This window comes from Rhincodon typus, chromosome 23 (genome assembly GCF_021869965.1).
Source record: "Rhincodon typus isolate 14 chromosome 23, sRhiTyp1.1, whole genome shotgun sequence".
Lineage (NCBI taxonomy): Eukaryota > Metazoa > Chordata > Chondrichthyes > Orectolobiformes > Rhincodontidae > Rhincodon > Rhincodon typus.
In genome coordinates this window covers 11,881,009-11,896,418 of record NC_063354.1, presented here as the reverse complement: position 1 = coordinate 11,896,418, position 15,410 = coordinate 11,881,009, and the positions used below count along the sequence as shown (strand labels likewise).

The 15,410-nt window shown below is 40.0% G+C and overlaps 1 protein-coding gene across 1 annotated transcript in view; it reads left to right on the top strand.

Annotated features, from left to right (window-relative positions):
* The first annotated feature begins 7,842 nt into the window (after positions 1-7,842).
* Positions 7,843-15,410, top strand: part of timp2a (TIMP metallopeptidase inhibitor 2a) — a 71,308-nt gene continuing 63,740 nt past the window's right edge. Inside the window, exon 1 of the mRNA XM_020530765.2 lies at positions 7,843-8,172. Coding sequence (XP_020386354.2) covers positions 8,043-8,172 — 130 coding nt within the window. The 5' untranslated portion in view covers positions 7,843-8,042. The remainder of the gene's footprint in view (positions 8,173-15,410) is intronic.

Below are 15,410 nucleotides of genomic sequence, written 5' to 3'. Positions count from 1 at the left end.
ACACTGCAGATCACATGATACTAAACTTCTCACTAAGATCTGTTGTGGGAGTCACATCATATTTTCTACTGACATCTGGAGAAAATCTAATTCTACTTTCCACAATAAGCTTTCCCCATCATTTGGAAGTAGCAGTGACAAATAACATTTCAACTGCTCTTCACAGTATTGTTTGCAAAAATGTTTAAGGTTATAATCACAATGGAAAGTAAATGGTTGGAGCCACCAGAAATCCTTAGGTTTAGTCCAAAAAAAAATCTGACAGCATTTTATAGTCTCAGGGCATCTTAAAGCACTCTACATCCAATCTATTTCCACAGATACTTTCAAACTTTAGTCACTGCAGTAGTAAAACAAAGATGGCAAGCAATTGGCAGACAGCAACTTCTCACAAAATGCAATGTGACAATATCCAGAAAATATGATGAGTGATAAATATTAACCAATTCATTAATAATTCAAATAACCAACAGAAAAATACCGTGGATGCTGGAAATCTGGAATAAAAACAAAAAAAAATTAGAAATGCTCAGCAGGTCAGACTGCTGAGAGAGAAACCTAATTAATGTTTTGAGTCATTTTCAAATCCAAATATTATTGCTGTTTTTCTCTCTGCAGAAGCTGCTAACTGAAGGAGAATTCACCTGCTTGTGTCTGCCATGGGACCTTTACATTTAGCTGACAAGGCAGATGGTGTATATTTTTTTCAGGGTCTCATTAACTTCGGTAACAAGAAACATAGCGGTGCATTCTCTTGATCTGTTGTAGTACCCAGGATCAAGATGTGATCACCTTATTTCCATATCTTCAGCAGGTTCCTAAACAAGGCATGTGCTTGTTCAAAGAGGAGAGAGGAAGTGGAGATATGATGGCCACTGTATTAGGTTCTTCCTAACAAGTGCAGGCTCCCCAGGTAATGAGGTTCTTGACAAATAGGATTGATAACACACTCCTTGAGATAACTTGCAGGTGAAGACACTCACTGGGATGCTGGGTGAGGAACACTTGCAATACCTCAGCAAGCTGTATGCTGCCATTCTCAATGTCAGTGGGCAGAGTAGAAGCAGGTGGTAAGCAAACTCTAAGGTGGAAACCATCTCCCACGATTGCCTTTCTCAATACCGTCCCAAGATCGCAAAGAAAGATTATGTTACTTCATCCATCCAGAGAAAAACAGGTCCTACTGTTCCTAAGATTTCCAGGTTTTTATAGACTTATAGAGTCACAGAGTGTAGAAAAAGGCCATTTGGCCCACCATATCTATGCTAACCAACAAACACCAAACACCCATCTACATTAATCCCATTTAACTGCACTTTGTCCATGGCCTACTATGCCCTGGCATTTTAAGTACTCATCCAGGTGCTTCTTAAATGTTGCAAGCCTTAAATAATGCTGATCTTGCTATCATTGATCTCGCCTAGTGCACGCCCTGTGCAATATAACCTGTACGCCTCTGTCTATGTCTTTTTGTTCTGTACATCCTTGCTTACTATGAACTGCTGTACAGCTCATAAACAAAACTTTTCACTGTACTTAGGTACACATGACAATAAATCAATCATTCAATCAAGATTGTGACCTCCAAGTGTTTCCTAAGGAGTTCCAGCTTTTTATAGACTTACAGAGTCATATAGCATAGAAGAAAGCCTTTTGGCCCACCATGTCTATGCCGACTAACAGACACCGAACACCCGACTACAATAATCCCATTTAACTGCACTTTGTTCACAGACTACTATGGCCTGGCATTTTAAGTACCCATCCGGGTGCTTCTTAAATGTTGCAAGAACATCTGCCTCCACTCCCTTCTCAGGTAGCACATTCCATATTTATACTACTCCTCAGGTGAAAATTCTCTCATATCTCTTCTAAACCATTTGCTCCTCACTTTAAGTGTTTGCCCTGTGGTCTTAGACACACTTGCCATGGGGAAGAGATTCTCACAATCTACTCTGTGTATACCTCTTATAATTTTGTATACCTTAATCAGGTACCCCCACCACCCGTCGCCCCCCCCCCCCCAACCTTTACTGCTCCAAGGAAAATAAACCAGGCCCATCCAGTCTCTCTTCACAACTGAAACTTGTCATTCTACGCATCATCTTGATGAATCTCCTCTGCACCCTCTCCAGTGCAACCACATCCTTCCAATAATGTAGCAACCAGACCTGCACACAGTATTCCATCTGTGGCCTGATCAATGTTTTATAAGGTTGTAACAAAACCTCTTTGCCCCTATATTCTATACCCTGGTTAATAAAGGCAAATATTCCGTATGCCTTCTTAACCACTACGTCTACCTGTGCTGACACCTTCAGGGGTGTAGGACTTGTACACTAATGTCCCTTTATTCCTCAGAACTCCCTAGGGACCTACCATTCATCACAAATCCTTCCCGTATTTGACCACCCAAAATAAATCACCTTGCACTTATCTTTTGCCTCCATTCTACCCTGAAATTTATACCAGATACTTATCACACTTTCTTTTATCACACAAAGCAATGTTCAAGATTAATGTTCTTTCAACTCTTAACAAGTTCATGTACTTAATGCCATAATGTAACTCCTTTATTCAGAAAGGGAGGGAGACAGAAAGGTCCACTACAGGCCAATTAGTTTAACATCTGTCACAAGAGGCTATTTAGAAAAGTTCAAGGTAATCAGACAGAGTCAACATGGTTTTCTGAAAGAGAAATCATCTTTGAAGAGCAATTTTTGCTGTAGATAAAGGAGAACTGGTGAATGCACCATAGTTAAGTTTCCAGAAGACATTTGATACAGGGTGCCAGATTACTGCAGAACATAAATGCTTTTGTGTAATGCATGCCATATTGCCTGTCTAACAGTAAACAGTGATTCATTATCTCATGGCAAGATGTAATGAGTGGGGTGCCAAAGTGATCAGTATGTGGGCCTCAAACTTTTACAATTCATAAATGACTCAGATGTAGGAACCAAAAGTATGGTTGCAAAGTTTACTGATAACATAAAAATAGGTAGAAAAGTAAGTTGTGAAAACAATGTAGGAGGGTACAAAGAGTTATAGCTTGGTTAAATGAGCAGGCAAATATTGGCAATTGGGTACGATGTGGGAAAATGTATAATTGACAATTTTGACAGGAAGAATAGAAAAGGCATATTACCAAAATGATGAGAGATTGCGGAGATCTGAGATGCAATGAGATCTGGATTTCCCGGTGCATGAATCATAAGAGGTTGGTATGCAGTTACAGCAAATGATTAGTAAAGTTAATAAAATGCTATTATTTATTATGTGGGAAGTTGAATTCAAATGTAGAGAGGTTACCCTTTACTTGCACAAGGCACTGGTAAGACCATATCTGAATTATTGCGTACAGTATTGGTCTCCTTATTTAAGGAAGGATACAAATCCATTGGAAGTAGACCAGAGAAAGTTTACTATAATAATACCTAGAACGAGCATGTTGTCTTATGAGGAAACGTTAGACAGACTGGGGTTGAATACACTGGAGTTTAGAAGTCAGGGATGATTTGATTGAAATAGATAGGATCCTGAGAGGTCTTCACAGGGTGGCTGTGGAAAGATAGTGGCATCAATCAGCCATGATCTTACTAAATGGTGAAGCAGGCTCGGGGCGGGGTGTGGGGGTGGGGTGGGGGGTGAGCTAAATGGCCCACCCTATCCACCGTATAAACTGACTGCATTTGTCAGCCATTTCCCTTCGACACCAGACAGGCCCAAGTTTCTCCAGACTTTCCTTCAAGCCTGAGATTTAGGCAAAACCTTATGATTTTTCTTACTTTCTCAGTGAGCAGCACTGGTCTTAAGTTTTGGAATTCAACATACACTCTGATCAAAGCACTACAACATTTGATATTTCTCTCCTTTTTTAATATACATTCACGAGATGTGGGTATCACTAGCTACACCAGCATTTATTAACCATCCCCATTTGTCCTTGAAAAGGTGGTGAGCTGCCTTTTTGAACTGCTGTAGTTCTTCAGGTGTTGTAAAACTGAAGTGCTTTTAGGAAGGGAGTTTCAGGATTTTGACCCAGCAACACTGAAGAAACAGTGATATATTTCCAAGTCAGGATGGTGAGTGGCTAGGAGGGGAACCGGCACATTATGATGATCTGATTTAACTACTGCCCTTGTCCTTCCATATAGTGGAGGTCAAGGGTTTGGAGAGGGCTATCCGAGGAGTCTTGTTGAGTTACCATGGTGAACTATGACCTTTGCCAGTGTCTGTCAGTGTGAAGGAAGTGAATGTTGAAAGTGGTGAATGGAAGTGAATGTTGAAAGTGGTGAATGGGGTTACAATCAAGTGAGCTATTTTGTCCTGGATAATGTTAAGTTCTTGAATGTTATTGATCCTGCACTCATCCAGGTAAGTTGTGAGTATTCCATCACATTTTGATTTATGCTTTGTGACTGCAGGTCATGCACTGGGGAAAGATGAGGATGAGTTCATCGCTATGGAATTCCAAGCCTCTGACCAGCTGTTTTAGTCAGACCATTTATATGTCTGATCAAATTTAGTTTCTGGTCAATGGCCAACTCACTATAGGAGGAGGTTCCACAAATATCCCCAATCTCAATCAAGGAAGAGCCCAACACATCCGTGCAAAAGCTTTTGCAGCAGTCTTCAGCCCAAAGTGCTGCATGGGAAATCCATCGTGGCCTCCTCCAGTGGTCCCCAGCATTACAGATACTAGTCTTCAGCCAATTCGATTCACTCCAGGTGATATCAAGAAACGGTTGGAGGCACTGGATAGTGCAAAAGCTATGGGCCCTGACAACATTCCAGCAATGGTACTGAAAACTTGTGCTCCAGAACTTGCCACTTCCCTAGCCAAACCCTTCTCATACACATACAACACTGATATCTACCCGACAATGTGGAAAATTGCCCAGGTATATCCTGTACACAAAAAGCAGCTGAAATCCAACCTGACCAATTATTGCCCCATTAGTCGCTCTCAACTATCAGTAAAGTGATGGAACACAAGTGTTTTCAACCAGTACCTGCTCAGCAATAATCTTCTCAGTGATGCCCAGTTTAGGTACTGCCAGGACCACTCAGCTCCTTAACTCATTATAGCTTTGGTTCAAACATGGACAAAAGAGCTGAATTCCAGAGGTGAAGTTAGTGTGAAAGCCCTTGATATCAAGGCCGCATTTGACCAAGTGTGGCGTCAATGAGCCCTAGCAAAACTGGAACTAATAGGTATCAGAAGGTAAACTCTCCACTGGCACATAGGAAGATGGTCGTGGTTGTTGGAGGTCAGTCATCTCAGCTTTAGGACATCTCTGCAGGAGTTCCTCAGGGCAGTATTCGTGGCCCAACCATCTTTAGCTGCTTCATCAATGACCTTCCCTCCATCATAAGGTCAGAAGTAGGGATGTTCACCGATGATTGCACAATGCTCAGCACCATTCATGACTCCTCAGTCCATGTTCAAGTGCAATAAGATCTGGACAATATCCAGTTTTGGGCTTACAAGGGGCAAGTAATATTTGCTTCACACAAATGCCAGACAATGACTATTTCTAATAAAAGGCAATTTAACCATGACATTCAATGGTGTTACCATCACTGAATCGTTCATTATCAACACCCTGGGTTTACCATTGACCAGAAACTCAACTGGACTTGCCACATAAACTCAATGGCTACAATTGCAGGTCAGAGGCTAGGAATACTGTGGTGAGTAACTCACCTCCTGACTCCCCAAAGCCTGTCCACCATCTACAAGACACAAGTCAAGAGTGTGATGGATTATTTCCCCATTTGCTTGGATGAATGCAGCTCCAAAAACACTCAAGAAGCTTGACACCATCCATGACAAAACAGCCCACTTGATTGGCACCAAATCTACAAGCATTCACTCCCTTCACCACCGACGCTCAGTAGCAGCAGTGTGTTCTATCTGCAAGACAACCTGCAGAAATTCACCAAAAATCCTCAGACAGCAACTTCCAAACTCAAGACAACTTCCATCTAGGGCAGCAGTTAAATGGAAACATCACCATCTCTGAATTCTCCTCAAAGCCATTCACCATCCAGACTTGGAACTTTATCGCCATTCCTTCACTGTAACTGGGTCAAAATCCTGGAATTTCCTCCCTGAGGGCATTGTGGGTCAACCTACAGCAGCTAGACTGCAGCGGTTCAAAAAATGCAGTTCACCACTACCTTCTCAAAGGTGACTAGGGATGGGCAATAAAATGCTGGTCAACCAATGATGCTCATGTCCCACAAATGAATTTTAAAAATGTCATTCCCAGGATGTAGGGAAGAAAGGATGTTCCAACCATCCCAGTCATGCTCTGCTGTTTTTGGCACCTGTTCCCATGAGGCCTTTGCCATTCCATTTATCATCTCAGACGAATGCCTCCATTGAACTTGCCTCCATTACACACTCAGGCGACACGTTCCAGACCATAATCACTCTCTGCATGATAACATTTTTCCTCAAGTTTCATTGAGGCTTCTGCCTATCACCTTAAAACTGTATCCTCTGGTTCTCAAACCTTCCAGCACCTGGCAATGGTTTTTCCCTAACCACTCTGTCCTGAGTCCTTGTGATTTTGAATTTCAATCTTCTCTCCTCTTCTCCTTCAAGGCCACAGCGTCTCTATCTATGTAACCTCATCCCTGAAACCATTCTCGTTAATCGTTTTTTGCACCCTCTCTAATGACTTGACATCCTCCCTGAAGCCTCTGCCGAAACTGAGCAATTCTCCTGCTTGAACTGAACAAGTGTTTTACACAAGTTTAACATTAACTTCCTTGCTTTTGTACTTGATACCCCTACTCATAAAGTCCAAAATTATGTATCCTAAGAAATATATACCCAGGTTCTTCTGCTCCTACATATTGGGTAAGAAATCTCATTCTGGCTGTTGCTAACAGAAAATTCCAGATTCTATTTTGTCAGGGTTATTTCTCATGAGTAGTTTTTGGCACTGGGAGGTCTTTTGTCATCCCCGACCATGGGGATTATCTTTTCTACCCAGTGGTTTGTGTGTTAGTTTGGAGAGTTACAATCATACCAATATGTCCGTATAATTTGTAAATGCGTGTTTCCCAAGGGAAATCATGGACTTGATCTGATTGGTTTTTTTTCGTCCTAGACATCTCAATATTGTCAGTCAATTTGTCTCCTGGGAACAGCATCACATGGTGCTTTTTAATCAACAGAGCACTTGAAGTGAAATACTGCACTGCACACAGACAGCGAAGTCATTAATGCATTTGTCCGGTCAATTCAGTATTGTGAAGGCGGGCGGCTTTGTTTGTGTATTTTTACATGAGCAAATAATTTGATCGCCGAATTATCCATATTCTCATGAACAATAACCACTATGCAGCAAGTGGAAAACGATTTGCAAAATTGGGAACTCCAAATTAAAGGCATGGATTTTCACATTTTTTTTACCAAAAAATAGTGGTTCAATCAAGTTCGTAAAAGGAAGCTTCTAGAAGCTACTATTTACAGGATTCCTTTCAGCTAAAATGTGTGTCTGATTAATAGCAGTTTACACTGAGGACTGGTCAGGTCAGATCTCTCGCATTTACTGATGTTTATTACCAGTCCATGGAATACTTTCTCCCTCTCTCTAATGAACTGAGCCACAGCGACGCACTCAACAGAGATTCGTAGCTCATTAAACCGAGAGGGAGAAAAAAAATGTGTAGAATTGCCCAGAGCAATGAGAAAAAAACAACTAGGCGTCTTTGATAGTGGGCCATCAACACTAGCTCTCGCTGTAACTGGTCCGCTGACTTAGAGAGGCGGGGACAGCAGAAAACCTTCCAGCCACTAAATAGGGTTCAGCTCAGAGAGGACAGAATAAAACACACCCAGCAGAGGCGCAACCACGGCACCACTTCACTAGATATCATTTTGCGAATTTATTTTCCTCTTCCGAGATCACGCTCAACTAAACTTGCCGCGTGTTTGCCTGAGACAGGACAAGCTTCTGTAAGACCCTTATTCCTGGCGATCCCTTCCTGGAAGAAGAGCTTTATTTCCGTGAGGTTTTAAAATGAGTGCTTTATTCAGCAGTCTGGTGGCAACATTGTTTCTGCTCCTGGTTTTAAGGGTGGAACAGATCGCCGAAGCGTGCAGCTGTGCCCCGAACCATCCCCAGCAAGCTTTCTGTAATGCAGATGTAGGTAAGTAAAGGCATCTTTCTGCAGTCAAGAGTTTTTCCCCCCCCCCGCAAAAAAACCCAAATTTAAAAATGCGAGTGCGTTGAACACACGGTACGACATGGTAATTTCCTGTTAAAAGCTGCCCGAAGTAAATGCAGCCAGAAGTCAGAAAGGAAAGTTTAAGGTACAGTATCACCGAAATCAACCTCTCCTGTCATGTCATATATTCGAACTCAGCCCAGTGCTGATCTCTCCAGATGTTGTTATTTGATTTTTCTTTTGAAGCAGCTCACGACATTGCTGGTTAATTTCAGATATTACTTAGAAACTGACAGGCTTGTAAAAAAATGAAATTTTGTGGCTTTAACCTTCTCCGTACTTGTTGCCTATTGTTTTGCTGATTAGTCAGTCTGAACTTACAAGTGAAGCACGAATGTGTGTTTAAATCCTCAGTACGTATCTGACCATTCCTCCTGACCACTTTGTTTATCGGGCAGAAGACTGATAATAATTGACTTGCGATGAAATTGTTGTTACAAGACAAAGTACTGTTAGAAATGGGTTGTAACCAGAGCTTTGCATATTTGGATCATTTTTATCTATTTACTTCAATTTGTATATTTTTCAGTAATCAGACCTTTTTTTTGTTGATTTAAGAATACTGTTTCACAAAATAGTCCTTCAGCTGTTTTAGAGCCAACACATTGCTAAATAATTAGATACATTGCCTGAGCTGTTTGTCAGAATGACTGAGTTCATACTTCACATCTTAGATAAACCACATCCCAACAAACATTTCAAAATTCAAGTGACATCTTTCCTTTTGCTAACATTTCAAGTATGACCATATTTTCAAAAAAAATGCTGTTGGTCATACTTAAAAGATTCAGTCACACCAATTAGTCTTGTAATAATTTTCGGAGTATCTCAAACATTGAGCTTGTGCAGATTTTACCATTGTCTGTAAATGGGCTCGAGCTTATCGAGCACATTCTCTGGAGTCTGTTGTTTCTGAATGAGATTAACTTGCACAGTTTTTTTCAATATTACTTGGCTGATTTAATAGCTTTCAATCAAAACTGATTTGAATATTTATGTATATGATTACGTATCCATTCTGGAAACTCTTGCTCTTGGCTTATAACGTGATACCCAGTGCATATTTGCACAATTAGTAGGACATATCATTGCAGAACTAATTGCATGCATATTTTTCATGTTCACATTTGTGTCTGTTACCTATTTGGGAAAAGACATCTTGTGGTATTGTCCAGATTACGTGGAAAACAACAAAGAATTACAGGACTACATACTTGCTTTTTAAAGTCAAGTCTGTATTCACTTTTAAGGCCATCTTGCAGTACATTTGCACATATCTTTATGAATATGTCTGAAAAATGTATAATATTCTTTAATGAGACTTAAAATCAATTACTTCTCTTGTTTCAGTAAGAGATGTGCTTGCCTAAGAAACAGAAGCATTGACAGTGGAAAGGCTCAAGCTGGCAAGTAGCCATTATACCATGAGTAGTGGCACTACACAGTTTCATATCGAAATGTGTATTATTGATTTTTCAAACTTTTCTATGTCAGGGAAATAACACCTTGCAATGTACCAATATTTGCAAGGTTCTTACATCCTACCCACTGATAGATGCTACCAACCTGCTAAATGCAAAATTGCTATCATTATTGAAAATTGGAGTCATAGAAATGTTTATTAGTATGCAACAACACAAGTACTGTGCTATTAAATCAACAAGCCCAGCAATCTAGTAACAAATAGGCAAAATCCTTGAAGACTTGCTCGGGTCTGGCACCCAAATGTGTTATTTTTCTCTCCTACACATTCCACTTAAGGCATACATTATTCTAGAGCCAAGCATGTGGGCAGAAAAGCTGCCCTCAAGCCTCTGCCAATGCTACGATTCTGTCAGATCACTTCAAGGTTCACAGCAGCAGCAGCCTCGGGTGATTTGCTGATTTGGTTTCTTTTCCCCCACTTGTCCCTGTGAAAGATCATCTGGCCTGCATTCCATTTCATGCCTTCACCTGGCAGGAGACTTGAAGATTGGGAACACATTGTGTGGAGATTGCAATTCCATCACTATGCTATTCCACTGCAAGCCATTCTAATACAGTTTACATTGCCAGGAAAGTGTATTGATTATTTAATATATTAGCAGCTCACTAACTGAAAAAGATTGAAGTTGTTGTTTTCTCTCCATTTTCTTTATCAATGTCACCTGCAGAGAATTTAGTCTCAATGCCATAAAAATTTATTGAACTGTACAGTCAGCTTTGGGTCCAAATGACGACCAGAAGTTGATCCTGTACCACTTCAAACAATTATAATCTAAAGCCTGCTTCCTTCAGCTGAACTGCAATTGGTGGTTGAAAACAGATCATTAAAAAATTCATTTGAGAGTACAGACCAAGTTAAAATGTTTTATGACTGGAGGCAGTAGTTTCTATGGTGGATGCTTTCCATTGCAGCTTGTGCATTACATAGCACAAAATCAGCTTCCAGATTTCCTCCATAAATGGACAGCAATTTCATAACAGGGCTGTTATTTTGGATTATATTGTAAAAAGGATTGGGTGTACTGGAAGGTTTCAGCAGTAAAGTGCAGTTATGAGTTTCAATGCATAACCAAATAGCTCCCAAATGCTAGACTGCTTATGGTTTTAATTAGTGTCTGTATGGGCATTACTGTAATGTGCATGTCTGATTATAAACAACTTTGTTCATTTCTGAACTATTGCATGTAAATCTACAATATCTTTAAAGCAAGAGGTACCAATGCTTTCCCCAAGACTTGTGTACATAGAAGTGTATATACGATAATAATCTGCAATTATCTATTTGAACATTTGATATCAACCTGGCAGTAATCCCTGCATGCACAGGATGCTTTGTAAATCTAATTTTCTCTAAATAGAGTCTCTTGCCGTTTTTTTTCCCTCAAGTGACAAACATGCAATATTTATGAGCAGCCCAAAAGGGGACAGTTTAATGTTTTTAAAATTGCACTCGAGACTGCCAGTTGAATATCAAATGATGTCCCGTTTCCACCCCTCCCCCCACACCCCAACACTGGACAAGCTCCATCAGCAAATGTTAATCACACTATCAAAGCTTACGTACTGCAAAGTAAAACACAAAATCCCACTGATCACTTCCTCCATTTACTGATGGGGATAGACGAAACAACCAACATCCTGTTTATCTGACTGAGAAACTGAATAGAGGTGGTTTTAAGGAAATTACATGACGTCTGTTTAACGTATGAGTAGGGCAGTATAACATGTTTGTTTTTGTGGTGGACTATGCAATCACATTTTTATATATAACTTACTACAAATCGATCCAGTGTCTGCCATATAATGACTACAAATGATACTTTGTCAGCTGATAATTACAAATCCTTTATGCAAATCTTTTATAACAAATGATTTTTGTTTTCAGTGTATCTTCTCCCAGAAGGGAGTACTAGCAATGCAAGTAACAGAAGAGGAGCTGTGGATAAATAATATTTAATATTGATAAATTTGTAATAAATGTCATAAAACTAACACTAAGGCTGTAACACCATAACATATGATAGTATTCGGAGACTGTAATTAAACATGTCACTCCTAGGGCATTTCATGTGCTGAACTCCAAAGAGAAAAGTTAAAATGTAAATTTTTTTTTTGTTAGAAAGTGAGAAAAGAAGAACAGATATGCACATATACATCACTTTAGTATTTTCACCCAGGGTTACCAAATATAAGGTGAAGTAACAAAATCGGGTTTTTCTTTTTAATAGTATTTATAAATTTTATATTGCGAATTTGGGAATGGGATTGACTTTGCTATACTTGTGATCTTTAGTTTATTTTTCTTTAACAAGTGGTTTAAGGGAAACACTGAATTTTTGTTGAACGTGAGAGATAGCTGTTAGCTCCTTTTGCATCCTGTGCCACATTGGAATGACTTTGATAATCCTTTCATCAATTTATCACATTGACTCCAGCACTTAACATTAGGCTAGCCTTATGGCCTTTTTATGTAGACATTGTTTCCTTTTAATTAAGGACCATTTTGTATTGTGGGTTAAAACACAATAATAGACTTCACTTTAGGTCCTTGCCTTTCCTTTTAGTAGAGGAGAAGAAGAAGTAGTTGGATCCCATTAATCTGAGCTGGAATTAATCCAAACCCATGAGGTTAAATGCAATATTCTAACTCCTTGTAGTTGTCCAGTGTCTCCACTGTGAGTGAAACCTGCATTCCCTCAGCTGTTTCAGCAGTTGTACTAAAGGTGAGGGTGCATTGTACACCTGGTTCACCACTATGATACTCGGCTACTGTATTTGGCAATCAAGCCACCAACTATTCCAACAGAATTTCATTTGGCTTTTCTTTTTAGTTTGTTAATAGTTCTACGTCGTTTACTAGTTAAGAACAGGCATGTGAACATACCATTTAGGAGCAGGAGTAGGCCATTCAGCCTCCAGAGACTGCTCCATGACTGATCTTACTGGAACCTCAAATCTGCATTCCTGCCTACTTTAATAACCTTTCACCCTTTGCTTAACAAGAATCAATCTACCTCTGCCTTAAAAATATTCAATGACTCACTTTCTGGAAAAGTGATGGAAGCAGAGTCTCAGCACTCAAACCTCAAAGATTTCCAGTCCATCCATGTTTTATGGGTGACCCTGATTTTTAAACAGTGACCATGGCTTCTAGATTCCCTGTCAGAGGGAACATCCTCTCCACATCTACCCTGTCAAGACCCCTCAGGATCTTGTACATTTCAATCAAATTATCTCTAACTGTTTTAAATTCCAGCAGATACAAGCGTAGCCTGATCAACATTTCCTCACAAGACAAGCCTCTCATTCTAGGCATTAATTTGATAAACCTCCTATGAACTGCCTCCAATGCATTTAGATCTTTCCTGAAACAAGGTGACAGTACAGTTCAGATGCAATCTCACTAGTGACCTTTATAACTGAAGCATAATCTCTCCTCATTTGTGGTCACTTCCCCTTGTGACACTTGATAATGGCCAATTATTTTTCCAAATTACTTGCTGTACCTGCGTACTAACCTTTTATCAACAATGAATAAAGACACCCAGGTCCCTTTGCGTCTCAAGAGCACTGCAATCATTTAGCTAACATGCTAATTTATTGTTCTTGCCAAAATGCACATTTTCCCACTTTCCAACATCATGTTCATTTACCAGATCTTTGGCAACTCTCTTAACCTATCTATAATATCTCTGTGGGCTCTTTATTTCCTCTTCAAAACTTATTTTCCTACTCATCTTTGACTCGTCAGCAAATTTTGGCAACTTTCAATCAAATGGGATTGTTGCTGGATAAGGGCAGCCATGGAAAAATGAACTCCTTATTGAGGCTACCTTTGCCACATCAGATTATTTTTTCAGTCAATATGTAGATTAAATTCTCCTATGATTATTGCTATACCTTTCTGACAAGTGCTTATTATTTCTTCCTTTATGTTCTACCGTATCATGTAGTTACAGTTAGCAGACCTCTAGACTACTTCCACAAGTAACCTTTGCCTTTTTGTCATCATCTCTCACCTCTATTTCAACATCTTCATTCCCTGAACTTGGGCCACCTCCTCTATTGATCTAATACCATTATTAACCAACACAGTCACCCTTCCACCTTCTCCTATTTCCCTGTCATTCCATTTTATCCAGTTATGCATTTAGTTTTCTAGGGAGCAATGGCCTAGTGCTATTATCACGAGACCATAAATTCAGAGACCCCACTAAAGGTCTGGTGATCAAATCCTGCCATGGCAGATGTTGGAATTTGGATTCAATTAAAACTCTGGAATTAAGAATCTAAATGCCGACCAGGAAACCGGTATTGATTGTCAGGAAAAATCCCTTTCCTTCGCTAGAGTCCTTTAGAGAAGGAAATCTGCCATCCTTGCCTGGTCTGGCCTACATGTGACTCCAAACCCGCAATAATGTGGTTGACACTCTTCTTGCCGTTCCTATTTGCCCAGAGGGTAATGCTGGCCTGGTGAGCGATACCCCACATCCTGTGCATAAATTTTTAAAAATAATTTACCTTAGCAAAAGTTGCTGCGCTGCATTGAACCTTAGGAATAGTTACCAACCTTATTTAGTCACTAGGTACTCATCAAATAACTACCTTCCTCTCCTGTAGCAAGTAATCGACTTGTGAGGCAGAACACCACTTTCCCTACCTCTTCTTTACTCCCTTAATCACCTAACTCCAGTACTGTTATAAATTGCATTTGAGTGCTAAGTCACCCTAAATTGGCTAATCTTACTTGCTCTGAAGATGAAAGACCTAACTGATTCATTTAGTAAGGATTCATTTTCAGCTGCCCTTTAATTAAGCCTCATTGCTCTTTCACTAGAGGGCTGCTTAAGAATCATAGAATCCCTACAGTGTGAAAACAGGCCCTTTGGCCCAACAAGCCCACACTGACCCTCGGAGCATCCCACCCAGACCCATCCTCCTATAATTCACCTAATCTACATTCTCTGAACACTCTGGGCAATTTAGCATGGCCAATCCATTTAGCCTGCACACCTTTGGACTATGGGAGGAAACCAGCACAGACACGAGGAGAATGTGTAAACTCTACACAGACAGTCACCCGAGGGTGGAATCGAACCTGGGTCCCTGGTGCTGTGAGACATCAGTGCTAATTACTGAGCCACTGTGCCACCTTACCCGGGAATGACAGAATTTAAAATACAGATTTCAGTTAAATGTGAACTACAAGTAAAATCAGATTTGTAGAAAATAAAAATTTAGACTTTCTTACCCAAAAACTGCAAATACTCATTTCCAGCCAACTAGGCTGAAAGGAATCACCCATAATAAATGTTACCCCTTGATAACATGAATGAATTTAAAGGGAAAATTGAATGTGACAGACCACAAAATGATCAAAGATGGGAGTCAACAAGTTAGAAACACAATAGCAGAGCAGCGTGCTATCGCCATCCAAAGGAATTTCCACAAACATCTTGTTCTGTTGGTAATTGCTAAAGAGGCATTTAGAAGATTAAATTTCATTTCTGTGCAAGTGTGCTGCAGGCATGGGGTGGGAGATCCTAGGGTTACAGAAAATCAAAATCTTTAGACATACTTTTTGTTTTGCACTGATTTGTGTTAATCCTGTGTTTTCTGATAGTGTTACTCTTGAGAAGGCAAGAGATTTGTTCTGATATATGCTTCTGGCCTCA